This window comes from Pecten maximus, chromosome 16, assembly GCF_902652985.1.
Source record: "Pecten maximus chromosome 16, xPecMax1.1, whole genome shotgun sequence".
Classification (NCBI taxonomy): Eukaryota; Metazoa; Mollusca; class Bivalvia; order Pectinida; family Pectinidae; genus Pecten; species Pecten maximus.
In genome coordinates, this window is record NC_047030.1 from 36,578,458 (window position 1) to 36,604,956 (window position 26,499).

Here is a 26,499-nt window from a genome sequence, read left to right on the forward strand (position 1 = left end):
CAGGGAATGATACTTGTCTCATGGAATGCAGTGTTTTTTTACCAATTTTCCAACAACCTTTTCAATCGTGAAAATATGGAAATTGTTGATTAGAGCTGAATTTTACTTTTGTATTTTTGTTTGAAATCCAATTGCAAGACAAACAAAATTATTTCCACAATTTCATTTCAGTAAATGCTTTACAGTGAAAAACAAGAAGCCAATGGCCACATAGCTTGTAGGCTTTTATATGCTAAAAATATATTGAAGAATGGACAAGATGAAACAATTTCCTTATATCATATGATCCAATTTTTCCAAATCTTGTCGCATAATGAAACAAGAGGCCTATAGGCCTAAACGCTCACCTGCTGTGATTATAGCCCCATATCATTTTTTTTTACATCCCCTACGAACCAACTAGAGGCTGATAGCCGCATGGCTGGTGGGCAGTATATTACCAAGGTCTATCTCAAAGAATGTAAGGTTAAAATTTCTTGAGAATGTGATTCTGGAGATGGCAAAAAAATGGTGGATATCTTGAATGATGTAGTTATTTCAAACACAATGGAAATCCATCTGTGTCCGATGCCGATCATCCACAGGAAGCTTCAACAAAATTCATCAAGTTTTTGTTTTCATAATTTTCATCATCATCAAAATGTCGAATGGCATGTTTGCAATATTTCGATATACATATGCATATGGAGTTGAAGAAGTAATGACATTACAGTATATTGTCAACTTATTGAGGCAATCTAGACAAAATAATTGCCTAATATAATTATTGAAAAAGTAGGTAACAGTGACCTAATTTTGCAATACAGAATGTATCAGTTATCAGCATGCATTTATCCAAGATGTCCATTTCTGTTGCCCTAATATAATTATTGAAAAAGGTCACAGTGACCTAATTTTGCCATATTTGCTATTGGCATGCCTTTTCATCCTAGATGTCCATTTCTATTGCCCTACCATAATTGAAAAAAGTAGGTCAGGGTGACCTAATTTTGCAATATTTGTTACCGACATACCTCTTTCATCTTAAGTGTCCATTTCTATTGCCCTAATAAAATAACTGAAAAATAGGTCACAGCGACCTAATTTTGCAATATTTGCTATCGGCATTCCTTTCTCATCCTAGATGTCCATTTCTATTGCCCTAATGTAATTATTGAAAAAGTAGGTCACAGTGACTTAATTTTGCAATATTTGCTACCTGCATGCCTTTCTCATCCTAGGTGTCCATTTCTATTGCCCTGGCATAATTACTGAAAAAAGTAGGTCACAGTGACCTAATTTTGCAATATTTGTTATCGACATGCTTCTTTCATCTTAAGTGTCCATTTCTAAATATAATAACTGAAAAAGTAGGTCGGAGTGACCTAATTTTGCAATATTTGTTATTGGCATGCCTTTCCCATCCTAGATGTCCATTTCTGTTGCCCTAATATAACTATTGAAAAAGTAGGTCTCGGTGACCTAATTTTGCAATATTTGCTATGGCATGCCTTCTCATCCTAGATGTTCATTTCTATTTCCCTACTATAATAATTGATCAAAGGGCCAAAGGCCCTGAGAAACGTCAGGGTCTGAGGTCATATTATAAGAAATTCAAAATTGGACTTTATATCAGATGAAATGTCTTAATCTGGCCCTGCTATTCCTATTCTATATATATTCAAGACAATATGTATAACATATATATTGGCTGACAACTTTACAATAACTAAGTTTAGTTCTTTCCCTATTTCTTTAATGCGTGTGGAAGATTATTGATATACTCCTGAATCAGTATAAAGCTGCTTGTAAACATTGAAAAAAAATTAACTGAACGACAAATAGGTCTATTAACAGAACAAGCTGTTCAAGACCAAGTAATTATATATAACTACAACTAAAGATAAAATCCAAGATATACACAGCCGAAGTTTTTTTCGGCATAGCCGTCTAATTTTGTTTTGGCCCCGGATATGACATGACAGGTGGCGTTTCTGGTCAGGATGAAGTACATGATTGGTCAATGTAGCGGTCAATGCAAAATGCAGATATACAGTTAATCAAAGTACTGGAAGTATTGTAAACGAACATTATTGTTTAATGCAAAATCAGTAATCTTCTAAGTTTAAAGTCGATAAATTTACTGATATTGGTTTAGGAATTAATTGCAAATTATTTGAAATGTTTGCAGCTGTTCTGATATGATTGAACACATGCATATTTCTGTAAGGTCCTGATTGAAATTGGAAGTTTATTGATCTATCTTGGATGGATGAAAATAAAATATGTCTTCTTTCTTTCGGGAAGCCATCATCAGTTATAATACAGCCAGGACTCTGCGACCTTATTGATGCCAACTTCTAATATGCACTAAATTTAGGCTAGTTCCATCGTTAGTTTAGCATATTTCAACTTAATATGATGAAACACACATAAAGAACTACTGAAAACCAAAACCAGAGCTACTAATCAAGGCCCGGATTAGGAATGTATCCTATTGAAACTGTACTCAAGCATGTATGGTACTTCAAAACAAAAAACTTGACTCCTTTTGTTCAGGAATCATTTGATGTTAATAAATCTTTATATGAGAAGATATACTTCTGGTATAATTACAGCATTGTACACAATGTGATAAAGAATAACAACCATATAAAGACTATCTTCATCAAATAATTCAGCAAACAGGAAAAGAAAACTTCAAGCTTCATTTTCAACTTCAAACTGATAAAGGTTACAGTCCATTCGATGGGATGACACATTCCCTATTTATTGTCCCTTTCCAATGTTGACCATCCAATCATAGTGAACCACACACAGTTCAGCAATGTAATTGCACAAATCACATCCTTTATGTGGAGAGAACAGTTTTCGGGGTGTTATAAGATTCCATAACTGTATGCAAATTTGTGAATCATTCCATATCTATATCTATATATATACCGTTCGTGTATATATTTACACATATCAAAATTGGAATGACACAGGAGATTTGCAAGTTTAAGTTCACCATCAGTCATGAGAGGTTTACGTAAAATGTTATATTTACCGGGGTAATTAGTAATTTTGATTATATATTTATCAAGCTCTATTCTGTACTTTCTACCAGTGCTTATATTAGAGAATGGACACAATTATATGTTCTCCAATGTCAAAATTAACCATATGTAAAATATTAGGGGTTTATTTGACCGAGACGTATTTAAAATGTTTGTAATCATTCGCCATTCGAGGCCTGATTGCTGTCATATTTTAATTACCAAAATGGACCTGAAAGCAATATTTTAAAAAAGAGAATGATCTGTGACTTGAATATTTCATAAAAATAAGTTAATACATCGTTTATTCACTTCATTCAGATCTTCAGACACCACATAATTTGTGAAGTCATATATAGAAATATATGAACCATTTTGTTATTGATTAATAGTTCACACAAGTAAGCACTAGATGTAAGCAGTAAGTATATGTACCGCTATCTACTGGCATGACTTTGAGTACAATAGACTACACTCGCTTTGTGGATATTGACAGGATAACATATATTTACATACTAATTCAATTTTAGAATTGTAACTGAAATCTTGCAACAGCATGGCACAAATAGTCATCTGAACATTTGTTGTATATTGAAAAAATATTTAAGGTAAATATTAACTCATTTGCTTGACTTAAATTTTCAGTTTATCAATTCATCGATTACTCTGTGTTTGAAGTATGGTGTAGTGAGAATTTCAAGTCTTGATTATGACTTGATGAAAATTCTAAATTAACAAATTATTAAAATGAATTTGTTTGAAAAATAACACAAGTTCCACAGCAATATTATATAGAGTATCAATCACAATATATCAGAAGTTATCAAACTACAGATAACAATTAACGAATGAATATCAAATTAAGTGAATATCACAAGTATTTTTGCATTTGTTTTTAGATAATCCGGATTTCCGTCTTTAAAAAAAATACCTAGTAGACGTAGTGCATAGTAAACGTAGCCATGTAACAGCTGATTTTAATCAGATATAACTTAACATGAACTTAACACCGTCACAGAAGTTCGTCGCAATCGAAAATTTGGTCGTGAATTCTGTATTTTGCAAATTATTTCAAAATACTTTCAGGTAAAAGAAAACAAAAATTCTCGTAAAAATATCGATTTTGGGTCGACTATCGGCCATTTCGGTAATTCAACTCCAACGACAATCGGGCCGCGATTCGCAAATGAATAATTAATTTAAAATTCGGTCAAATAAACCTCTAATATTTTATATATGATACAATCAGGCATTGCAGAACATATATTTTGGTCAATCCTCTGAAAATAATGCCAATTTATATTACATTAAGCCCGATTTTTCTTCGTTTCGGTATTTCCAAGTCTGCTTCACGTGTGGTCCGTTTCAGTAAATATTCTCGTCTTTGCCGAAATAAAAACAAGCTATATAATTGTTCATTTTAAACATGACAACAACTGTCAACCACACGTATCCAAAAATGTTATTGTTGATATCATCTGAATATTGCCGTAGTTATCTGTCACTTCGATTGTAAACCCCATGCCAAAGTGAAGGAAGAATCGACCAATCAAATTGGTTTATTTTTCATTTCCGTAAATCTTGCAGTTACCTCCCTTACAACAGTAAATACGTTCCAAGTATCGCCTACAACAAGCAATCCCGTGCACATAGCAAGATATTATCATTTGCATTTGATTTATTGGGTCATTTTCGTCAAAGGAAAATGGTATATGGAAATCGATGACAATTTTAACGCTATGACCAGTCACCCTGACCACAAATACCACCTAATTGTAAGCCTATACATATGTACAGTTCTTTCTCGCAAACACGTACAGTAACTACAGTAAAGTATGATACAATGTATCGTCTCGTATGCCGTCATTGATATATTTCTTTCTCTAAATTATAGAAATACACACCTAGTTGATAATGATGTAACATTCTAGAATATATATATTACACATTTAAGTAAATCGCGGACAAATTTGCAGACCTATGCTATAATGTCAGCCGTTTTGGAAAGAACACGGAAGAGCAAAACTTTCTAAACATCCGGAGACGAATGCGCCTGCGCAATAGTTGTTTACATAAATATATTGACCTGGACCGGAGTTATCGCAAAGTTCAGGTTCATTTAGTCTTCACATTTCGCTAGCGTTATGCATTTCTCAAATCGTATGCATCTTGAAAACACCTACTGAATACATTTCAACCTTTTCGGTAAAACTACTATATAAAACGAAGATGTTTTTGCAAGTAAGTTATTTGAAGCGTAAGGCAATGGGGGCAGCCATATTTCATTGAAACAGACAGTAGATGGCGTATTGGTGAATGTGGCTACCATATATGGTTATATTTCTCAGTCCAGTTCTTGATCACAATAACCGAACATTAATGTTCCTTTAAAAAATGAAACAAAGTTAAAGGGATCTCACGGTAAACCAATATTTATTTTGTATTTCCTATCATATTATTAGGTATAGCTTTTAAAAAAAATAACCTTCTGAACAATAACCATTCGAATTTGATGATGTATGCACATAAAAACATCAATTATTAAAAGGTTATCACTCTGAATATCCAAATTTTGTGACATATACGATAAACGCGTGCGCACAACAAACTAAAACACATGGAAACAAAAATGGCTTCCAATGTGAATCGACTGCGGTTGGAAACGATAACAGCTTCCGCAATGAAGAGAATAATAGGAAAATGGGTCAACCACAATCCTAGAATTAAACTTGGGAAGCAGTCCAATAGATTGTAACAGTTCAAACATGAAAACAGCAGTAATACGGACGCCGCTCGTATTCTGCTTGATTGTTTGATAGTAGGTCATGACAATCTCGGTAATATTAACACAAACTCGCTAATAGTTCCACAAGCTCGGTAATATTTACACAGTCTGTACCAGTATATCGCTACTGTCACTATTATATATGAAAATATGTGTGCCGTAATATATACAGAATGTGTTATTTAACATTTAAACCACTGTATAATATCGTTATCCAACTAACCCAGATGGAATATAGATATCGCCTTGTAAACTATCTTGTGTTTGTTTGTGTTGCCACAATTTCAAAACAGTCACGTAATGATTTAAAGATAATTTCCGCGCTAAATTTAGAGGGGGATTCCCAACTAAATCGAGTGGTCAGTCTGGACATATGGATTGACTGTGAACATTGGAACAGCACAGAAACATAACTGGAAAGGAACAAAACGTGAACATTCAGTGAAAATTGCAACGTTTTTACCGTGATGTCTCTTTTAAATTGAATGCAAGCTGAATAAGTGGATGCATGTATTCAAATGACACATTTGCAGTCTAGATCTTATTATCAACAACAAGGGGCCCAATGGGCCTGTATCGCTCACCTGGCTCTACAGCAACTTCAAAGTTGATTGAGGTCATTTCTAAAGATACTATGTTGATTACCTCTTTATTCAAATATCATTGTAAGCTAGTTTTATTCATATTAAAAATGTTCTAGTCCTTCATTCCAGCATTCTATTGGCCTAATATCAGGTCTTGGAGGCTCTTGGCTATCGCAAAATTATTGTTTACAGATTTAAGCCGATTTCACCCCTGTGACCTTGAAATTAGGTCAAGGTCATTTATTTGAACAAAATTGGTAGCCCTTTGCCCCATCATGCTACAGGCCCAATATCAATTCCCTGGGTCTCTTGGATATTGAGAAGTCGTTTGAAGATTATAGCCTATTTGGCCCATGTGACATTGAATGAAGATCAAGGTCATTTATTTGAACAAACTTTGTAGCCCTTCACCCCAGCATGCTACAGGCCCAATATCAAGTCCCTGGGCCTCTAGGTTAATGAGAAGAAGTCGTTAGAATTTTGTCATAATTTAAAAAAAAATGTCTACCTTCAGGTTCTTATACTAATCACTGGGTCAGTGTGTTAATGTTTACCTCAACTGGCTGGATCTTTGACTCTGACGTGGTTGTGGCTGCATTGGTTTCCTGGGGATCTGGTTTGATTTCCTACAAAATATTGGGTATCATGCATGATGATAATTTCGACTTGCCTTCGGAGGGAATATGGGTTGATTTGCTGTGGACTGTCTTTTCCCAGGGTAATAGTTCCACTGAAATCAAATGAAAACATCTCTGTAAGTAATGTAAACTCTGAACAATATAGAGAGTGGGCTTGTTCCCAGATAAAAGCATTAACAGTGTGTTCCTGCTGTTACAGGGGTGGGCTTATTACTGGACATGGGCTTGTTACTGGACATAGCCTTCCTGGTGACATTGCAGAATTTAATGCTAAAAAACATTTATTACCATTTGTCTGGTCAGTCTCCAGCTGTCCAATGGCCGAGAGTAAACTGCCAGCATCAATTGAATCCTTTGACTTATCAGAATGTGTTGGTTCCACATGGTGGACCGAGGCTAACGGCATCGCCTGGTTTGGAACCTGTTGCTTGGGGATGCATGGTGAGCAGGTTGACTTGTCTGGAGATGTGATGCGTCTAATCTTAGATCGCAATGCCCCGAGTGACAAATTAGTTGTGTTAACAAGCGCTGCCAGAGCAGCTGTCTGGGAGCTCCTCCCTGGTGAAGGTAACCTTGGGGCTAGACCTGGTGACCATGGGGAAGGTGACCTTATGGTAGATGCCGGTGCTCTTTGTCGAGATCGGGCCACACGCCTCTGCCTCTCCTTCATCTTATGGTCCATGATTTTTTCTTCTCTCTGGAAATAGCTGAAGATATCTTTGCAAACAAACCTGTGAATGACAAATAAGAGATATGTTTTTATCGTGTTGATTGTATGTATATGTATGTATTTTTCATGGGGTAGAAATGGGGTAAATATCAACAATAACTGTGAGGTTACTGCAATTTGGAGTCTCTTGCCCATTCCTTGAATCGTCCACGACCCAGCCGGCATAGCTCAGGGCATTTTCACAAACCGAACGGAAAGTCTGACCCTGAAAATGGCTAAACTGGAGTGTTGTCTCCGCCAAGACCTGTCCAGCACCCTCAACATTTTCCCCCTTCTCTTTGATAGATTCTTTTGCCTCGGCTTCTAGGACATGAGGGTGTTTACTCCAGACTCGGGGTCTCCTCGCACCAAACATCTACATGGCTTCTGCTGTGTAGTTCGAAACCAGCACTCCGTCATCTCGAATTCTAAACTTTGGTCGATGCATAATCTGTAAGATAAGAGTGACATCGTTATTTCAATATTCTGATCAGGTCACTCTTGTTTACATATCAACATGTGCACATAACTGTCACTTATACTTGTAAACTGTTCATTTGAGATAACAGTATACCACTTTCAGCACAGGGACCTGTGACAATGTCTCCATGAGTAGATATTGTATAATGCCTCCCATACTATTCAGTGGTCACCCCCTTTTACGACCACTCTAAAGAACGACCCCTCCCTGTATGCGACCAAGTTTCGCATTTGCTGACATTTTCCAACAACAAAGTACCCCTTCTAAATGACTACCCCGCTAACCCGATTAACGACCAATCAATCATGTCCCCAAAATGTGAAAAGTACTTTAGTATCCCTCTCGTGAATGACCAAGATTTTAGCAACGTTTTGTTAAGACATTAAAATTATAGAATAATTAATAATAAAACCGTGCAACGTCCAGGTCATTGAAATTCATGGACCAAGGTAAAATTTGACATATTGAATAGACAGGTTGTGGCTGCGATAGCCAGCTGGGGAGCTGTTTTGTCCACCGATGTTTTTACAAACAAGATAATTTCTCCTACCGTTTGTAGACAAATGGTTTGTTGTGATTTTCACAAATTTATTTTATTGTGGTACCTTTACACGATGTATCCAAATTAAAAGCTATTATTAAATTGTACGTACAACGTACAGTAAGTAGCTAGACAACGTGATAAATGGGTCCTCCTAAAGACATGAATGGACCTGAAAAGGGTTTAAAAGTGTTTATTGATTATAAATGTTTTATTTCTCACTGTTTTATGCAAGAATGTGTGTTATTACATGTCGAAACACAATTTTCATTTGAAAAATCAAATTTGAATGATGTTTTTTAAAGCTCGATAAATGAGTCGCTAATCCAAGACAAACATGGTGGACCTGAATGGGATCGAGTGGACCTGAACAGGATTTTAGCTGTATTATAGCTAAGTTTGTATAATATTTTTTGTGCATAATGCAGGAAGAGATGTTATTTCATAGTAAAATACTATATTTCTGTACAAAAAAAAATCATAAAGCTCGATACTATTCGAACTGACAAACACAGCGGACCTGAATTGGATTTAGTGGACATGAACAGGATTTTAGCTGTATTATAGTTACGTTATAATACAGCTAAAATCCAATTCAGGTCCACTCGATTTTATGGGATGAGGGGGTGATTTAGTGGATCCTGCACTCAAGCGTGGCTATTAACGTTTTTTGCTAATTATTTGAGATATAGATTGACTGTTACACGTAAACAAAGGAGAACATTGAAAAACACATTTTAACATAACATAATTAATGAATCGTCTATGTATATAATGTAATATGTCCTAGCTTGTGTTATCATTGACTTCACCGACATCACTCAGACGACAAAACTCTCAACAAAGACCACCCCCATAATAAGACCGCATGATGCCTGTCCCATAGGTGGTCTCATAAGAGGGTGACCACTGTAATACTATAATACTATTACCTATTATAGCATATAAAATAAATGATAAATAACAGTAGACTAGGCAAGCTGTCTCTCCCAAGTTGCATTTGTACAGGTTCCTGTGCCTGTGGTTTAATTTAATTAAACATGTAGTATCTACTTATAGACAAGCATCTCTCTCTAGAAACATTGGTACATGTCCCTGTGTTATAAAAGTTTACATGCATAAAAATAACAAAACCTTGTAGTATAAAACACAATTACATACACTGACAATTATCATAATCCAGACAAACCGGGCATGCCACCTCAGGAACTTTTCTACCGGTCCCTGTGCACTGCATTGTTTTATTACTTTTAAAAAGATTTTTAAACAGTGTTTACAATGACCTGTGTTGAAGGCTTGTGTGCATGTTTATTATTGCGATTTCTTTGGATTTCTGGATTTTTTACATTTGTGTGGAGCTGACCCTGCGATGGAAAATATGTAGGTCAGTCGCTTTCTTACACTTTTATTGTGTTAACTGTTTTGTCATCATTATGCAATGACACATGTTCAGTTCCAATGTTGCATGCTATAGATAATATACAGTTGTGTGATTGCACAACGTTCCAAAAACATTGTGAGCACACCATGCAGACATCGTGCGCACAAATGTACGATACAAACCGCACGGCTAACAATGGGGTTATAAATATTACGGAATAACTAGTTTTATATGAAAAGATATAGGAAAAAAATTTAAAAAATAGAACTGTCGCCAGGATGGCTGACTAATACCCTCGCAATCTACACAAGTCAATGGTGAATTGGAACTGTTAATTAGAGGCTTATTAAGATAACCCAGCAGGGTTTTCACGGATGCAGGTTTTCTGCGTCTAGGACGCAAAAAAATCTTGAAGGACTCGCAAAAAAAATGTATTTGCGTCCATACATGGGACGCAATACTAAATAGACAAACATCTAATCAAACTACATAAACACATAGCTAAAACATCACTTTTTGTCGGTATTGTGCCCGTTCATTTCTCGCTGGTATTAATCAATGTATTTACAAATCTAGGCCTGGAAATAGCTATGAATAGGTCCATTTATTATCAGGGTAAATCTGAGTCTTCCTCGAGTTTGAAATGGTAAAAGTCTTTCAGCTAATCAAAGCGTCTAAACAACTATGATGTAGACAAAGTTTGTTACCATGCAGCAAACGATCGGTTTCTTTGGTAGCTGTAGCGTTAACTTTTTTTACAACATTCATTGTTCAGTACACATGACAATTTCACAAAGTAAACAAATGAGACTCCTGAATTTCTGCTGGGACTCCCAGTTTTAAAATTGAGGAGTCCCACGGACTCCCTAAATCAAAATGACAGGGAAAACCCTGACCCAGTAATATAGTGACCAGTTGCCATAGCAACCATAATTAAAAAAAAAAGTGGCATGCACATATAAACATGCTCCTCAATATTTGTGTGAAGTTTCATTGAAATCAGCCCTTCGGTTTAGGAGGAGTTGTCTGGACAACCTTAAAGTTATGGTTCTTATCAGAAAACCTGTTTATAGTGACCAGTTGCCATAGCAACCATAATTTTGAAAGAAAAGAAAGTGGCATGCACATCTACACATGGTCCTCTATATTTGTGTGAAGTTTCATTGAAATTGGCCATTTAGTTTAGGAGTTGTCCGGACAAACTTAAAGTTATGGTTCTTATCGGAAAACCTGTTTATAGTGACAAGTTGCCATAACAACCATAATTTTGAAAGAAAAGAAAGTGGCATGTACATTTACATATGGTCCTCTATATTTGTGTGCCCATCGGTTTAGGAGGAGTTGTCCCGACAAAATTTGTCTACAGACAGACGGACGGACGGACGGACAGACAACCTGATTCCAGTACCCCCCCCCCCCTTACTTCGTTGCGGGGGTATAATTATGATAGAAGATGGTCGCTTTTATAAATACGTGCTGCATTACAATTGTTTCATTCATGGAACATGTATGACCTGTTAATTTTTGCCATTTAAGTACTGTCATTTTGTCTCGAAAGTATTCGTGATGTTTTTGACAGCCTGGTGATACATCTACATGTACCAGAATGGTAGACGGAGATCACTACGATTATTTATCTTACTTAATACATAAATTTAAATTACATATATTATGTATTTTTAAACACAACAGAAATGTTTCTATTCACAGGGTTTAACGAGATTCCCACTGTCCCTATCTATTATCTAGCGAAACCACAGCCAAGGGAACGGGCTTGGAAACATCCAAGATGGCTGCCTGTCGGCCATGTTGTTATCAGATTGGTCTCAAAACGCAATATGCATAACTAAGCACCAAGGGGAACCTTCATATGAAATTTGAGAAAGATCCATTCAGTACTTTCTCAGAAATAGCGATAACAAACTTCAATTGTCAAAATCCAAGAAGGCTGCCTGTCGGCCATGTTGTTTTCCGATTGGTCTCAAAACGCAATATGCATAACTAGGCACCAAGGGGAACCTACATATGAATTTTGAGAAAGATCCCTTCAGTGCTTTCTGAGAAATAGCGATAACAAGAATTGTTTACGGACGGTCGGAGGGACGGACCACGGACCACGGACCACGGACGCAGGGCGATTTGAATAGCCCACCATCTGATGATGGTGGGCTAAAAATTCAAAAGCCTAGTTATCTTAAACAAAGAAAAAATTCTACAGAACCCCCTAGCAGCAATGTTCACACTGAAGATATATACAGTTGGTGCTGTTAGCAGCCAAGCTAGTCAGCTGCCAGTTCCCCCATTATGGACCCCTAGCGACAATGTTCACACTGAAGATATATACAGTGTATACAGACATGCAGGTACAAACAATACAATTAAATTAATTAAAGATCAACCACTCATTATACATACTCCAAATTAAACTCGTCTCTTTATCATCACTATCTGAACCTTGTTATTGAAAATCAACTCTAAATGATGTTCCATTAGATATCTTGTTCACAAACAAGAAATAAAGTACTTTTCCATAGCTCATCAGATGATAATTGCTGTGGTGGCCATCTTGTAAATTCAATGAATTTTTGAAACAACACCTCTTAGTTAGAAATGTCACTAGAACATTCCTAGAAAGTCTTCTTACTACGAAGCAAATAATATTGGAGTTATAAGGAAAAACATAATTTCAAAAATGGCGATCATGGCAGCCATCTTGAATTTTATTTTCACTTAATGAATACAAATATCTAGTCAGGACCTTCTAACTAATCATTCAATGCAAATTTCAACACTCTCGGTTAAAAAAAGTTAAGGGACGCCGGATGATACCCCATAGCAAAAGCTCACATGAGCCTTCGGCTCAGGTGAGCTAAAAATAGTTGTACCGATACAATCAATGCTTTATGACTGTAAAATGCAAAATTAAACCGTAGAAAAATGTTGTTGGCATGACAATGCCAAAAAAGTTCCCCAAAAATAATTAAGTTTGCTGTAATGTGTATGACTCCAGTTTTGTGATCAATATATTTTATTTGTATGCTGGGTTATTACAACAACAATTATTCTGTGAACTTATTGTAGTAGTTGGTGGCTACCTCACCATTATGAGGGTTTGTGATCTCAGCATCCTGAGAAGCACAAACTTCCTGGGTATGGACTGAACCACTCATATTCAATCAGTCTTATTTTTAATGACTTCCACCCATGCAGTACCAATATCTTAACTTGCATGGAACAATTATGAAAATACCTTTGTGGCAAATTTTTAACAATATATTGATTGATGGACATTTGAATTTGTGGACTCTGAGAACCCACAAAATCACAGAAAGTAAAGAATGAAGTGTAGCAAGGGGCGATAACTCATTAGAGTTATCGTTCCTTACGGAACATAATGATAATACGAGCTAATTCGCCTATTTTGCCGGATATAATAGCGATTTGAGGACAGAAAAAATGGCACATACAATTCGGTTGGTAATTTGAGCCATTGTAAAACTCGGCTCGATCTAGGTCTGGGTGTATCTGGTATCCCAGTGGAAAATCGCTTTTGTGAGATATTTTGGGTCAAACATGCCAAAATCGACATTTTGGCTGAGAGGTTCTGTTTAAATTGTCCTCAAAATTCAGGAAAAAATCCAGAGATATAAACAACGGTCGTAAAAAGAGACAAATGTTTCTTGAAGAAAACAGTCTGTTTACTTTTTCGATATCTTTAGCAGAATGGCCACAAAATTGTTTTGAGAATGGCCTATTTTTTCGACCGTCTCAGTATTTCGACTGGGGTAATTTCCTATAAATAGGCTGCATGTTTTTGATGACGCAAGGCCAGGTGTTTTCTTTCCGTTTAGCAAGGTTGAACAGATGGACCGGGTCGGCATATATACTTATTAGCATTAAAATCATTACAGATCAACTGGTTTTATATTTGTTCTGTGCGAGTCATCTTGATGATGTCTTTTAAAGCCTGCATTAACATCAACAGGTCCGTAAAAATTGCCATATGAAGTTTATACGGAATAGAAATTATAAACGCACTTGGTTTGGTCGTCTTGTCCGCAAAATTAAAGGAAAACTATAGATAACGCCATCCTGAACTCATCGGGTATTATCACTAAAATGATTCCCCGATGAGTTCCGGATGGAATAACACCGGGGACTTCACGCCGCTTACTCGTTCAACTCCAGGCTTTAGCTGCATTCTAAGTGAGTTGTATTACATTTTCCCGTCGGGACCAGGACTTTATAATATTATGTCATATTAAAAGTGACATTGGAGGTTACAGTTGTTCTATTATGACCATATTTGTTGCTTTCCAGGATCAGTATTCATCGTCAACCCAGACCAGCGTTCAAAACTTTTCGACAAAACAAATCTAAACTCGAAGTCGTACGGAGTCGTAAGGCTTCCAGTAGGCCTAGTGTAAATGTTACGTGCTAATTAACGTTTTTGAGACAGGTGACGTTTAGATAGGTAATATCTAATATATTAACTGTTTGGTTTTTTTTGATGAAATTACTGTGTCGTTAGTTGATGCTTTGATGTCTTGATCAGCTGATATTTGTTTATGTTGAGGAGCAACGACGTTTCCAGAATCATATCTCGTAATATTAGCTTACGATGACACGAACTTTCAAGGAACTACTGTGCATGTACTTAAGTCCACACTAGCAGTATATTTAACAATTCAGTAGGTAATAGAAGTTGTTTTTTTTTCATTTTTTTGTGAAATTTATATTTCTAATGTTTTAAATTTTGAAATTAAAGTCTCTGATCATGACCTGCCCTTTATTGGGATGGTCCCTAGGACAGTGTCAAATTATATCATATTTTGCATTAATAAATAAATGATATAAGTTTTCAAATATATTAAAGCATTTGACTTTAATGCACCAAATAAACTTTTATGCACCAAAGAAAACAAAATGCAAGAAAGCTGTTCTGATAAATTTAAGCTAAAATATTGTAAATTATTATGTTGCATTAACTAAAAATTATGTTGCTTTGGGCAGAGACATATATATATATGTGTGTGTGGGTGTGTTGATATGTCTCTGCTTTGGGTGTGTAGGAAGATGTCATGTATTTATTTTTATCTTTTGAAATTAAATTAATTTCAGCTTATTACAAAATAGGTTTGAGATGGAAAATTATTTAACAAAATCAAAGAGCTACCAGGTTTTAGCTATCACAATTTTACAAAATAGAGTAAATTTTGAGATATCTATAAATTGCTTTATTATCAATTCCACATCAACATATTTCAACTCTTTGCTTACATGTGCCAAACTAAGAAAACCATGTGCGAGAAACCTGTTCTGACAAATTTTAAAACTATGTCAATTGTTTTATCACATTAATTAAGTTAATTAACTAATTTATCTTTTGAATTTTTAATCTGTTTCAACTTATTAAAGAAATTAAAGTATTAAAAAATTAAAGAATTACCAATATTTTATTATCACTATTTTACAAAATAGTTTTTCTCCAAAATTTCATCTGCACACAGGTTGCAATTAGCAAATTTCGAAATGTCTTTGCTTTAAATACCATTTCAACATATTTCAACCTTTCGCTTACCTATACCAAAGAAAATGTGCAAGAAACCAATTCTGACAAATTTATACTTATGTTTTTTGAACTATTATGTATTTATTGTGTTGCACAATGTTAGGGAACCATATGTATTTTTTTTTTAATATCTTTTGAATTTAAACTTTACTTGTATAAAGGTATTATAGAAAATTATTCGACAGATTCAAACAATGACCATAATTTTAATGATAACCATTCAACAAAATAGTCTTCTTCATAATGTCATCTCCACACAGGTAAAATACTGTAACACAGGGACTAGTGAATATGTAAATAGTTTAATTATATGTCTCCTTTTTTAGGCCAACACCACCATATGCAAATATTTACATTGGAAAGGGTGTTCTAAATTGTTGGCCAAAGACCGCAGTTAAGTTCCTTCTATATTCTGCTGAAGTAACAAATTCAGAATTTTGAAACTTTACATAAAATTTGGTTTTAATTTCATATTGTAGAACTATTCTCTCAATATCAGATATTTTGATATTGGAATAACACAATTTTATTGAATTTTCACATATTTTACAATTGCAACTGTGACAAATAAGAATTAAAAAGTTTTAAACAGTTAGTGTAATTGCAAGCCTTAGACCACAACTAATTACCCTCTATGTTCTACTTAAAAAAAAATCATTAAATATTTTTGAGACTTTGCATAAAATATGGTTTTCATTTCATTTTGTAGAACTATTCTCTCAATTTCAAGCCATTCAGATATTAAGAAACAAATTTTCCACAATTTTCACTGTAATATGGTTTATTAATTATTTATTATTGAGGGGTCGCGGTGGCCGAGTGGTTAAGATATGACATGACACTATCACTAGCCCTCCACCTCTGGGTTGCTAGTTTGTAACCTACGTGGGGAAGTTAACTGGTACTGATCATAGGCCGGTAATGTTTCTCCTGGTACTCCGGCTTTCCTCCACCTCTTAACCTGGCACATCCTTAAATGACCTTGGTTGTTAATAGGATGTTAAACCAAGTACACCAAGTTGATTAATATTATATTTATAGAAGAAGTATAGAAAAGTTTGAGCAGTTATCCTGCAGAAGAAAAGGGAAGCTGACAATCAGGCCGGTATGTGCTGTTGTAGTTGTGTCTTTGGGCAAGACCACTTTACCCTTATTGATCTGGATGAATTTTACCTCAAATGATGCATGACATTTTTAAAACTTAGAATACTGCAAGTGCATTTGTTCCTGAGCTGAACTTAGTTTGGTTTGTTTGCTGGTTTTAATACCACACATATGGTTCAGTCATGCAAGATCATTTTGAGACTTGGGCTCCTTGTAGTAGTTGGTGACTACCTCATTGAACAACACACTAGAACCCTGATTTTGACATCATATTATATAATATGCATGACATTTCTTAATCTTTGATGGCATATGTCACTATTTATGGATTAGAATACCGCAAGTAAATCTGTTGCTAAGCTGATTTGCTGAACATAGGTTTGTTTGTTTGTTTGTTTTATCACCACGGTTCAGTCAGGATCATTTTGAGGCTGGGTCTCCTTGTGGTAGTTGGTGACTACCTCATTTAACAACAGACAAAAGGCCCAGAACTTATGCTTGGATTGATGCCAATTGATGTCTCATAATCAATTAAAGTATCATATTACAGAAAAGTTAGAAAACTGTAGAATTTTGAGAATTATTATTATATAGGAGGTACCAGTTATATATCACTGTATCGGAGGTATATATTGGTATAAGAGATGAGTACCTCATTGAACAACACACCAGAGACCCTGAACTTATACTTGGATAGATGCGAATTGATGTCTCATAATCAATTAAAGTGTCATATTCCAAAAACCTGTAGAATGGGTGAGAATTATTGCACTGGTAACCCCATAACTTTCAATTTCCTCACGCCAGTATGAATTTTTATAAGTGCAAATGAGGAAATTTAGTGGAAGTGAGGTAAATAAGTGCAAGTCTAGTGAAGGTATTAATGCTAAAGGAAGGAAATTTATTTGTATTTATGTCTTTCATGCTCAGAGTTATCGCCCCTTACTACACTTCATTCTTTCTGTGACACTCCTTTAGGTGTCACCCCACTAGTAAAATCTCATTATATATTCAGATGTATTTCACCTACTATTATGTACAATATATTTACAGTTAAGAAGAGTGAAATTAATTCTCCTTAAATAAGCCAAACTTTTTCTTTGACTCAAGAGTTGTGTAGGTCTTTTCCGACAAATTACAGAATAAATACTGTATATCATATTTATCCAGCAATAAGTCCACGCCTGATAATAAGCCCATCTATGTCTATCACAGTTCAGTGAATATGCTACCAAGTGTGATTTCATTGTCCAGCAATAAGCCCATTAGAGTCAAGTGTATGTGTAGGCTTTCTGGGTTAATGGGAGAATTAAGGTATACATAACATATGTATATTTTTTTCACTTCCATATAAGACTACCTACCTGTTAAGGAGGTCAAATCCCACATCTTTGAAGTAAGAACCAAACTTCTGTCGTATGGTGTTGTAGGGATAATCTGTGAACGTACACTTCTTCATTCCTGGTAACTCGCCGACACCTGGCCAGATTTTCTCGTTAGGAGTTCCCAGGTCCTGTGTGGAAATGCAGACAATGTCTTATTGTAACCTCTCAGTTTCTACCCCTAACAGTACTCCAACAATGTTAGAAGTTTTTACACGGCGAGATACTTTTGACAATCATATCCGATAGAAAAAGAGCCGACCAGCGGCCTCTTACGTTATAGGAACACCCCTAACAGCAGAAATTTCTCCAATATCTTCTAATAACCTACATGCCACATTTTATTTCATTTGTATAAATGCAGAATGCAGAATATACAAGTGTGATTGACATTCTTTTGAAATCCAATTTGGAAAATTACAAAATTTATTTATTTAGCTAATGGATCTCCCGATCCAGAGTTTGACATTTCTTTGTAGCTATCCTCAGTCAACTCCTACATAACAACACTTTAGGCATCCCTGATCGCCGGTACATAGTTTATGAACTTGTCTGAGTATGCATAGTTATCTATGCAGGGCTTTTTCTGGGGGCTTTTTGGGGCCGTTAATGGGCCCCATTCTCAATTGGAATTATTTCATTTTAAAGCAAAATTCCCAAAATTTTCTGTTTACTTTTGAAAAAATCTTTTCCAATTCACCAATTTTCTTCACAAAAAGAGACAAAAGACACCATCCCAAGCCAGTGAGGAAAAGACCTGCTATGTCATTAAAGCGTATCATTATCATTAGCATTATAAGTGAGAAATTCGTAAGGTTTCTCATTAGACGTATTAGATGTATTCATTTTGACTTCTATATCTAAGGGTAGGAAAGCATATTTATTGTACAATAAAAGACGTAAAAATTTATGCTAGATACCAATAAAGAACTCTTTACCTTAAATATTCTATTCAATTCATCGATCTCGGACTTCCCTGGCCAAAGCGCTTTCATCATCAGGAATTCGGCAAATATACAACCGACTGACCACATGTCTATTGCTGTGGCATATTCCTGTAAAATAGAGTAAACCCTTGTTATACTGCCACAATTTGGTAATTATCTTGGCAAATATATATACAACCCACTGATCACGTGTCTATCACTGTGGCATATTCCTGTAAAATAGAGTAAACCCTTGTTATACCGCCACAATTTGGTAATTATCTTGGCAATTATGTAACCGACAGATCATGAGTCTATCGCTGTGGCATATTCCTGTAAAATAGAGTAACCCCTTGTTATACTGCCACAACTTGGTAATTATCTTGGCAATTATACAACCCACTGATCACGTGTCTATCACTGTGGCATCTTCCTGTAAAATAGAGTAAACCCTTGTTATACCGCCACAGCTAGGTAATAATCTCGGCCAGTCAGAACACATTTCTATCGCTGTACCCAGCATGAATAGAATTTCTTTATTTCTGGAATTCTGCAGTTGGCATAAAATTTTACAAGAATTGACCTAAACTTTTGTTATACCGCCACAACAATGATCGCTATATATAGGATGGTAGTTATACATCAAGTAGCTAGGTTACTGCTAAAAATGTGGAAATTGAAGAAAGTAACTTATATAAGAGGTTTGACACAGATAGATGAACAATTCTTTCTATTTTCTTACAGAATCATATATTTTCTTACTTGGTGAAGACTATGCTCATAGATTTTGTTAATGAGTATTTTAAAATGTTTGTTTGCATACAAATCAACCTTAACTGATCAACCATCTAGTTCCAGTCAAAATCTAGTGTGAAACTGTAAAAACGCCTTGTATTATTATACATAATTGTACAATACTTACCTTACACCCTAGTAAAAGTTCGGGCGCTCTGTACCATAACGTGACAACTATTGGTGTGTATTGTTTAAGAGGTGATCCATATTCCCGGGCAAGACCAAAGTCACCAATCTATAAAAGAAGAAAGAAAACAAACTGTTATTTTTACCTTGTATCTAAAATCCAATCTGTAATGGCTCAAATGATTTTTTGATTAATTAGTTAGAACTCACCGATCATTTGTATAATTTTTATTATGACATTTTGACAAGCAATTTTAGTGATTGTTTTACGGCCCATTTATGCACAATTCATCAAATCAGTCTTAACTATTGGTGGTTACCTGGTTACCAGCTCATTAGGTATAAAGGGAGATAATCTTAGAAAACAAACTAGTCTGTGAAATTATGTCTCAATATCTTTAACTTATCAAAAGGACCAAATCTCAAAACAACCAGACATTCTGAGAATAAAATTTTAATACCAGTAATAAGCTAAACATTTTATAAAGTAAAGTACATCGTTCAATGAAGATGAATGCAAAAGTACAAGTTATTAATTTGATTTCTCAAGTGATTCTTGCAGTATACTTAAAATCCACCAAAATGTTTTTCACCCTAAAATTTGATCAAAATATTTCAAAGCGCATGTTTTCCTAATCTTCAATTAAGTCATCATCAAACTTTGCAGCCATACAACTCTGACCTAGACCATGTTTTAAGTGTGTGAGTGATGAGTTTCACTAGAGAAGGATATATGACACATACATGCACGTGTTCGTGTCATAGTGTTTGAGAAAACTTAAAATCTTGTTTATTTTGGGTTATATTCTCCCGGTTTACTCGATTTACATATAACAGAATGCGATCTTCTTAGAAGGCTTCTCTTCTAAGAAGAGAGCAAATCGAGTGGGGCTCCGAATAAATATATAAAAGTTACTATTGAACTTGGCTAAGCCCATAAGGCATTTAATCTAGTTAATAAGTTTAAAGAAAATCTGTTGATGTTTTTTGCACAGAATAAAGCGTGACAGACGAACAGACAGACGGTAAAAGCGAAGGATAAACAAAATTGCTATAAGCATTGGTGACATTTTAGTAAGTTACAGTACCATGAGTATGCCTATGTGACTGAGAAGAAGATTAGATGTCTTGAGATCCCGATGAATGATCCAGTTTGCCAAACAGGAACTAGCAGATTAAGTGATCCGACACATTTTCTTCGGCACCAAAGACACAAAGAAATTCTTAATTTTTTTTCTGAAGTCCTGTATGGTATTTTTTTTGCTGGAATAGGTAGGGACAAAAACTTCTTGTTTTTCAAAACAAATAGTCTATAAAAAATGTCCAAAATCTCTTTCCTGATTCGAAAGGTTTAGTCAACATTTAGCTGTACATGTATATCAAAGTAGGGTCTTATAGATTAAGTATTAATATATTTCTGAGAACAGAAAATGTCTGTACGACATTAATGACCCCACTGCCATGTGAAAATTATTTATATAGCAAGTGTGACCTTGACCTCGACACCCTAAAAAACAAAAACGTCTGAATGATACTCATACTTGACCTTTGTATAAAGATTGACCAAAATCTGTCATAGAATAAAGTTGCTAATTAAGTGTTTAGGTTAAATCAGGACAGGACATGCCAGGACAGGGACATGGGCAACACTATATGCCAATCCTGCATCTTCTAAAGGAGGCAAAAATTTAGTATCATGTTTGGCAAGAAAATCAATAAGATCTTGTATTAGACTCACCAACAAGGAATGGCTGTTTCATTGTCTCCATCAGACTTTTCAGATTATGCTCTACATAGTCCATGACTAAATATATTTTGTCAATATTGCTGCCGACTACAATCTCCTGCAAACACAAAATGCCACATTAAAAATACATATATTCTAATTTATAAACAAGAGGCCCATGGGGCCTGTATCGCTCACCTGGTTGAATTAGACCAAATGTCAAAATAATGTTCATATTCAATTTGTTTTATTTGTAAATCTCAAACAATGCTATATATGGTTATAGTGTGGGAATCGGAACTGCTATAAAGATTAATGAAGTCCAGACTATCTAAGGTATGAAAGTCCTCAAGAATTGTTTTTAGAGCATGCATTCATCACTTTATTACTAGTAGCAATTTAAAGGAATTACCTCTATTTCCCCTATGGGGCCCCGCCCCTTTGGCCCCTTTGGGGTCAGAGTCACCATTTATGCAAAATCTGTTCCCCTTCCTCCAAGGATGTTTCTGACCAAATTGGGTTCAAATCCATTCATAACTTAATAACTAGTAGCGATTTAAAGGAATTACCTCTATTTCCCCTATTGGGCCCCTCGGGGGTCAGAGTCACCATTTATGCAAAATCTGTTCCCCTCCCCCCAAGCATGTTTCTGACCAAATTGGGTTCAAATCCATTCATAACTTTATGACTAGTAGCGATTCAAAGGAATTACCTCTATTTCCTGTATTGGGCCCCGCCCCTTTGGCCCCTTTGGGGTCAGAGCCACCATTTATGCAAAATCTGTTCCCCTTCTGCCAGGATGTTTCTCACCAAATTGGGTTAAATCCATTCATAACTTTATGACTAGTAGCGATTTCAAGGAATTACCTCTATTTCCCCTATTGGGCCCCGCCCCTTTGGCCCCTCGGGGGTCAGAGTCACCATTTATGCAAAATCTGTTCCCCTTCCCCAAAGGAAGTTTCTGACCATTTTGGGTTCAAATCCATTCATAACTTAATAACTAGTAGCGATTTAAATGAATTACCTCCATTTCCCATATTGGGCCCAGCCCCTTTGGCCCCTCGGGGGTCAGAGTCACCATTTATGCAAAATCTGTTCCCCTTCCCCCAAGGATGTTTCAGACCAAATTGGGTTCAAATCCATTCATAACTTAATAACTAGTAGCGATTTAAATGAATTACCTCCATTTCCCATATTGGGCCCCGCCCCTTTGGCCCCTTGGGGGTCAGAGCCACCATTTATGCAAAATCTGTTCCACTTCCCCCAAGGATGTTTCTCACCAAATTGGGTTCAAATCCATTCATAACTTAATGACTAGTAGCGATTTAAAGGAATTACCTCTATTTCCCATATTGGGCCCTGCCCCTTTGGCCCCTCGAGGGTCAGAGTCACCATTTATGCAAAATCTGTTCCCCTTCCCCCCAAGGACATTTCTGACTAAATTTGGCTCAAATCCATTCATAACTTAATGACTAGTAGCGATTTAAAGGAATTACCTCTATTTCCCCTATTGGGCCCCACCCCTTTGGCCCCTCAGGGGTCAGAGTCACCATTTATGCAAAATCTGTTCCCCTTCCCCCAAGGATGTTTCAGACCAAATTGGGTTCAAATCCATTCATAACTTTATGACTAGTAGCGATTTAAAGGAATTACCTCTATTTCCCCTATTGAGCCCAGCCCCTTTGGCCCCTCGGGGGTCAGAGTCACCATTTATGCAAAATCTGTTCCCCTTCCCCCAAGGATGTTTCAGACCAAATTGGGTTCAAATCCATTCATAACTTAATAACTAGTAGCGATTTAAAGGAATTACCTCTATTTCCCATATTGGGCCCCGCCCCTTTGGCCCCTCGGGGGTCAGAGCCACCATTTATGCAAAATATGTTCCCCTTCCCAAAAGGAAGTTTCTCACCAAATTGGGTTCAAATCCATTCATAACTTTATGACTAGTAGCGATTTAAAGGAATTACCTCTATTTCCCATATTGGGCCCCGCTCCTTTGGCCCCTCGGGGGTCAGAGCCACCATTTATGCAAAATATGTTCCCCTTCCCCAAAGGAAGTTTCTCACCAAATTGGGTTCAAATCCATTCATAACTTTATGACTAGTAGCGATTTAAAGGAATTACCTCTATTTCCCCTATTGGGCCCCGCCCCTTTGGCCCCTCGGGGGTCAGAGTCACCATTTATGCAAAATCTGTTCCCCTTCTGCCAAGGATGTTTCTGGCCAAATTTGGTCAAAATCCAATAAGAACTTTTTGACTAGTAGTGATTTGAAGCAAATGTTGACGGACGGACGACGGACGGACGGACGGACGGACGGACGGACGACGGACGCTGCGCCATGACATAAGCTCACCGGACCTTCGGTCCAGGTGAGCTAAAAATTCTGCAGCAGAATTCTCTGTGACTGCATTCTATATTTATCTATCAGTAAGCCAGTGTCTGGAATTAACCCCATCCAAATTTATTGCAGTGTGGAAACGCATACAATTTCATTGCATTCAAAAGAGCATGAATTCTTTGAGTTCAAAGTTTATTTATTTTTTTACACATGTAGTCCCTTGGCTTTTAGAAGAATGATGATATATTTTCAGAAATAAAATAAGCAGTGCAAATTTTTTTTGCATTTTACTCCGTTAAGCATACAAACTACATAAGGTTGTTGATGACAGCTACCCTACAGACGTAACATGTCAACAACTCTCTCAAATAAATCGGATTATGAATGAATCTCCATGTTGGGATCACCATTTTTACACACACATTACCTGGATTTCTGGTGAGACCTCGTGTATACATATGTATCGTGAGACCTCGTGTATACATGTGTATCGTGAGACCTCGTGTATACATATGTATCGTGAGACCTCGTGTACACATATGTATCGTGAGACCTCGTGTATACATATGTATCGTGAGACCTCGTGTACACATATGTATCGTGAGACCTCGTGTACACATGTATCGTGAGACCTCGTGTACACATGTGTATCGTGAGACCTCGTGTATACATATGTATCGTGAGACCTCGTGTACACATGTGTATCGTGAGACCTCGTGTACACATGTGTATCGTGAGACCTCGTGTACACATGTGTATCGTGAGACCTCGTGTACACATGTGTATCGTGAGACCTCGTGTACACATGTGTATCGTGAGACCTCGTGTACACATGTGTATCGTGAGACCTCGTGTACACATGTGTATCGTGAGACCTCGTGTACACATGTGTATCGTGAGACCTCGTGTACACATGTGTATCGTGAGACCTCGTGTACACATGTGTATCGTGAGACCTCGTGTACACATGTGTATCGTGAGACCTCGTGTATACATGTGTATCGTGAGACCTCGTGTACACATGTGTATCGTGAGACCTCGTGTATACATGTGTATCGTGAGACCTCGTGTATACATGTGTATCGTGAGACCTCGTGTATACATATGTATCGTGAGACCTCGTGTATACATATGTATCCACGGCAGATTCGTCTGGATTGCTACATCTCTCTACCTTCTGGGACATCGTGTTTCCACAAGGCTGTGTCCCCTGTATTGATACTACTTAAGAGTTCACACTTTATGTATCTTTGCCATGGGTTTATCACAGGATAAATTTATACAAAAAGAAATCATTTTTGGTGTCACATCTTTTTACCGACAGTAACTTCTTACCCTGACAGTAACAATATTCATGTGTTGAGCCTTTAGGAGAGTGTTGATCTCTCGCAGACTAGTGATAGGGAAACCCTCTTTTTCTTTTTCCATCTTAAGTCGCTTCAATGCCACAATTTCATCTGCAACATAAAGTCAATATATTACTACTGCAGTAATATATATCTTCAGCATAATACACAGTTTTTAACTACAGTACTTTTTCACTTATTCTTTCTTTGAATCATTTTTAGCAACCTGTTTATATTACCTGGATATAAGTTAACAACCAAGACCTTTTTTTGTCTCTTTGGAAATCTTTTAAAACTTTTTTCTTGAAATTGGAAATAAATAATCACAATTTATAAAGGGGATTTGGTAATACACTACTGCCCAGCAAAGTCATTACAAATCTATTACAAACCCATTACAAAACCATTAAAAACACTGATTCCATTAAAATTGGCCATTATTTCTCGTTTCCATTTTTGGGACAAACCTGGAGTTAAGTAATGTAATGGGCATTATTTTTCTAAATTTCAATTACTTTCCTATTAATATTTTCTTTGTAATGGTCATTAACAAAATAATGGCCATTACTTCATGTTTTGTATTTTTCTTAATGGCCTTTATTCTGTTTGTAATGGCCATTAGAGTGGAGACATCATAATGTTATGGCCATTACTAACTGTGGATGTTATGTACTCCCATAACATTTTCCATTTAATGGCCACAACAAATTATGATCACACTGTAATGGCAATTATTTATTGGTAACTTCATGTAATGCCCATTACATTTTCCATTTAATGGCCATAACAAATTAGGGTCACAATGTAATGGCCATTACTTATTGGTAACTTCATGTAATGCCCATTACATTTTCCATTTAATGACCATAACAAATTATGAGCACAATGTAATGGCAATTACTTATTGGTAACTTCATGTAATGCCCATTACATTTTCCATTTAATGACCACAACAAATTATGATCACACTGTAATGGCAATTATTTATTGGTAACTTCATGTAATGCCCATTACATTTTCCATTTAATGGCCATAACAAATTAGGGT

General features: G+C 36.1%; 3 protein-coding genes and 1 long non-coding RNA gene across 7 annotated transcripts in view; 1 reads left to right on the forward strand and 3 right to left on the reverse strand.

Moving 5' to 3' along the window:
• Window positions 1-26,499, reverse strand: part of LOC117314740 — a gene marked incomplete in the record, with an annotated part of 896,274 nt that overhangs the window by 631,684 nt on the left and 238,091 nt on the right.
• Window positions 1-26,499, forward strand: part of LOC117314739 — a 439,277-nt gene that overhangs the window by 297,841 nt on the left and 114,937 nt on the right. The gene's annotated exons all lie outside the window — the stretch shown is intronic.
• On the reverse strand, window positions 6,977-7,870 carry LOC117314762. The gene is made up of 2 exons (XM_033868868.1): window positions 7,313-7,870; window positions 6,977-7,116 (listed from the first exon to the last, which is right to left on the reverse strand). The coding sequence occupies exons 1-2, from the start codon at window positions 7,704-7,706 to the stop codon at window positions 7,013-7,015; spliced, it is 498 nt and encodes a 165-aa protein (XP_033724759.1). The 5' UTR covers window positions 7,707-7,870; the 3' UTR covers window positions 6,977-7,012.
• On the reverse strand, window positions 18,206-20,210 carry LOC117314774. The gene is made up of 3 exons (XR_004529592.1): window positions 20,043-20,210; window positions 19,133-19,249; window positions 18,206-18,325 (listed from the first exon to the last, which is right to left on the reverse strand). It is a non-coding gene; the product is annotated as an uncharacterized LOC117314774 (long non-coding RNA).

What these genes read in the sequence shown, in the direction of transcription:
- LOC117314762 (XM_033868868.1), bottom strand. Translation starts at nt 7,706, where the DNA reads ATGGACCATAAGATGAAGGAGAGGCAGAGGCGTGTGGCCCGATCTCGA. An exon ending in GGAGACTGACCAGACAAATG is followed by an intron (nt 7,117 to 7,312) that starts GTAATAAATGTT and finishes ATTTGATTTCAG; the next exon opens with TGGAACTATTACCCTGGGAA.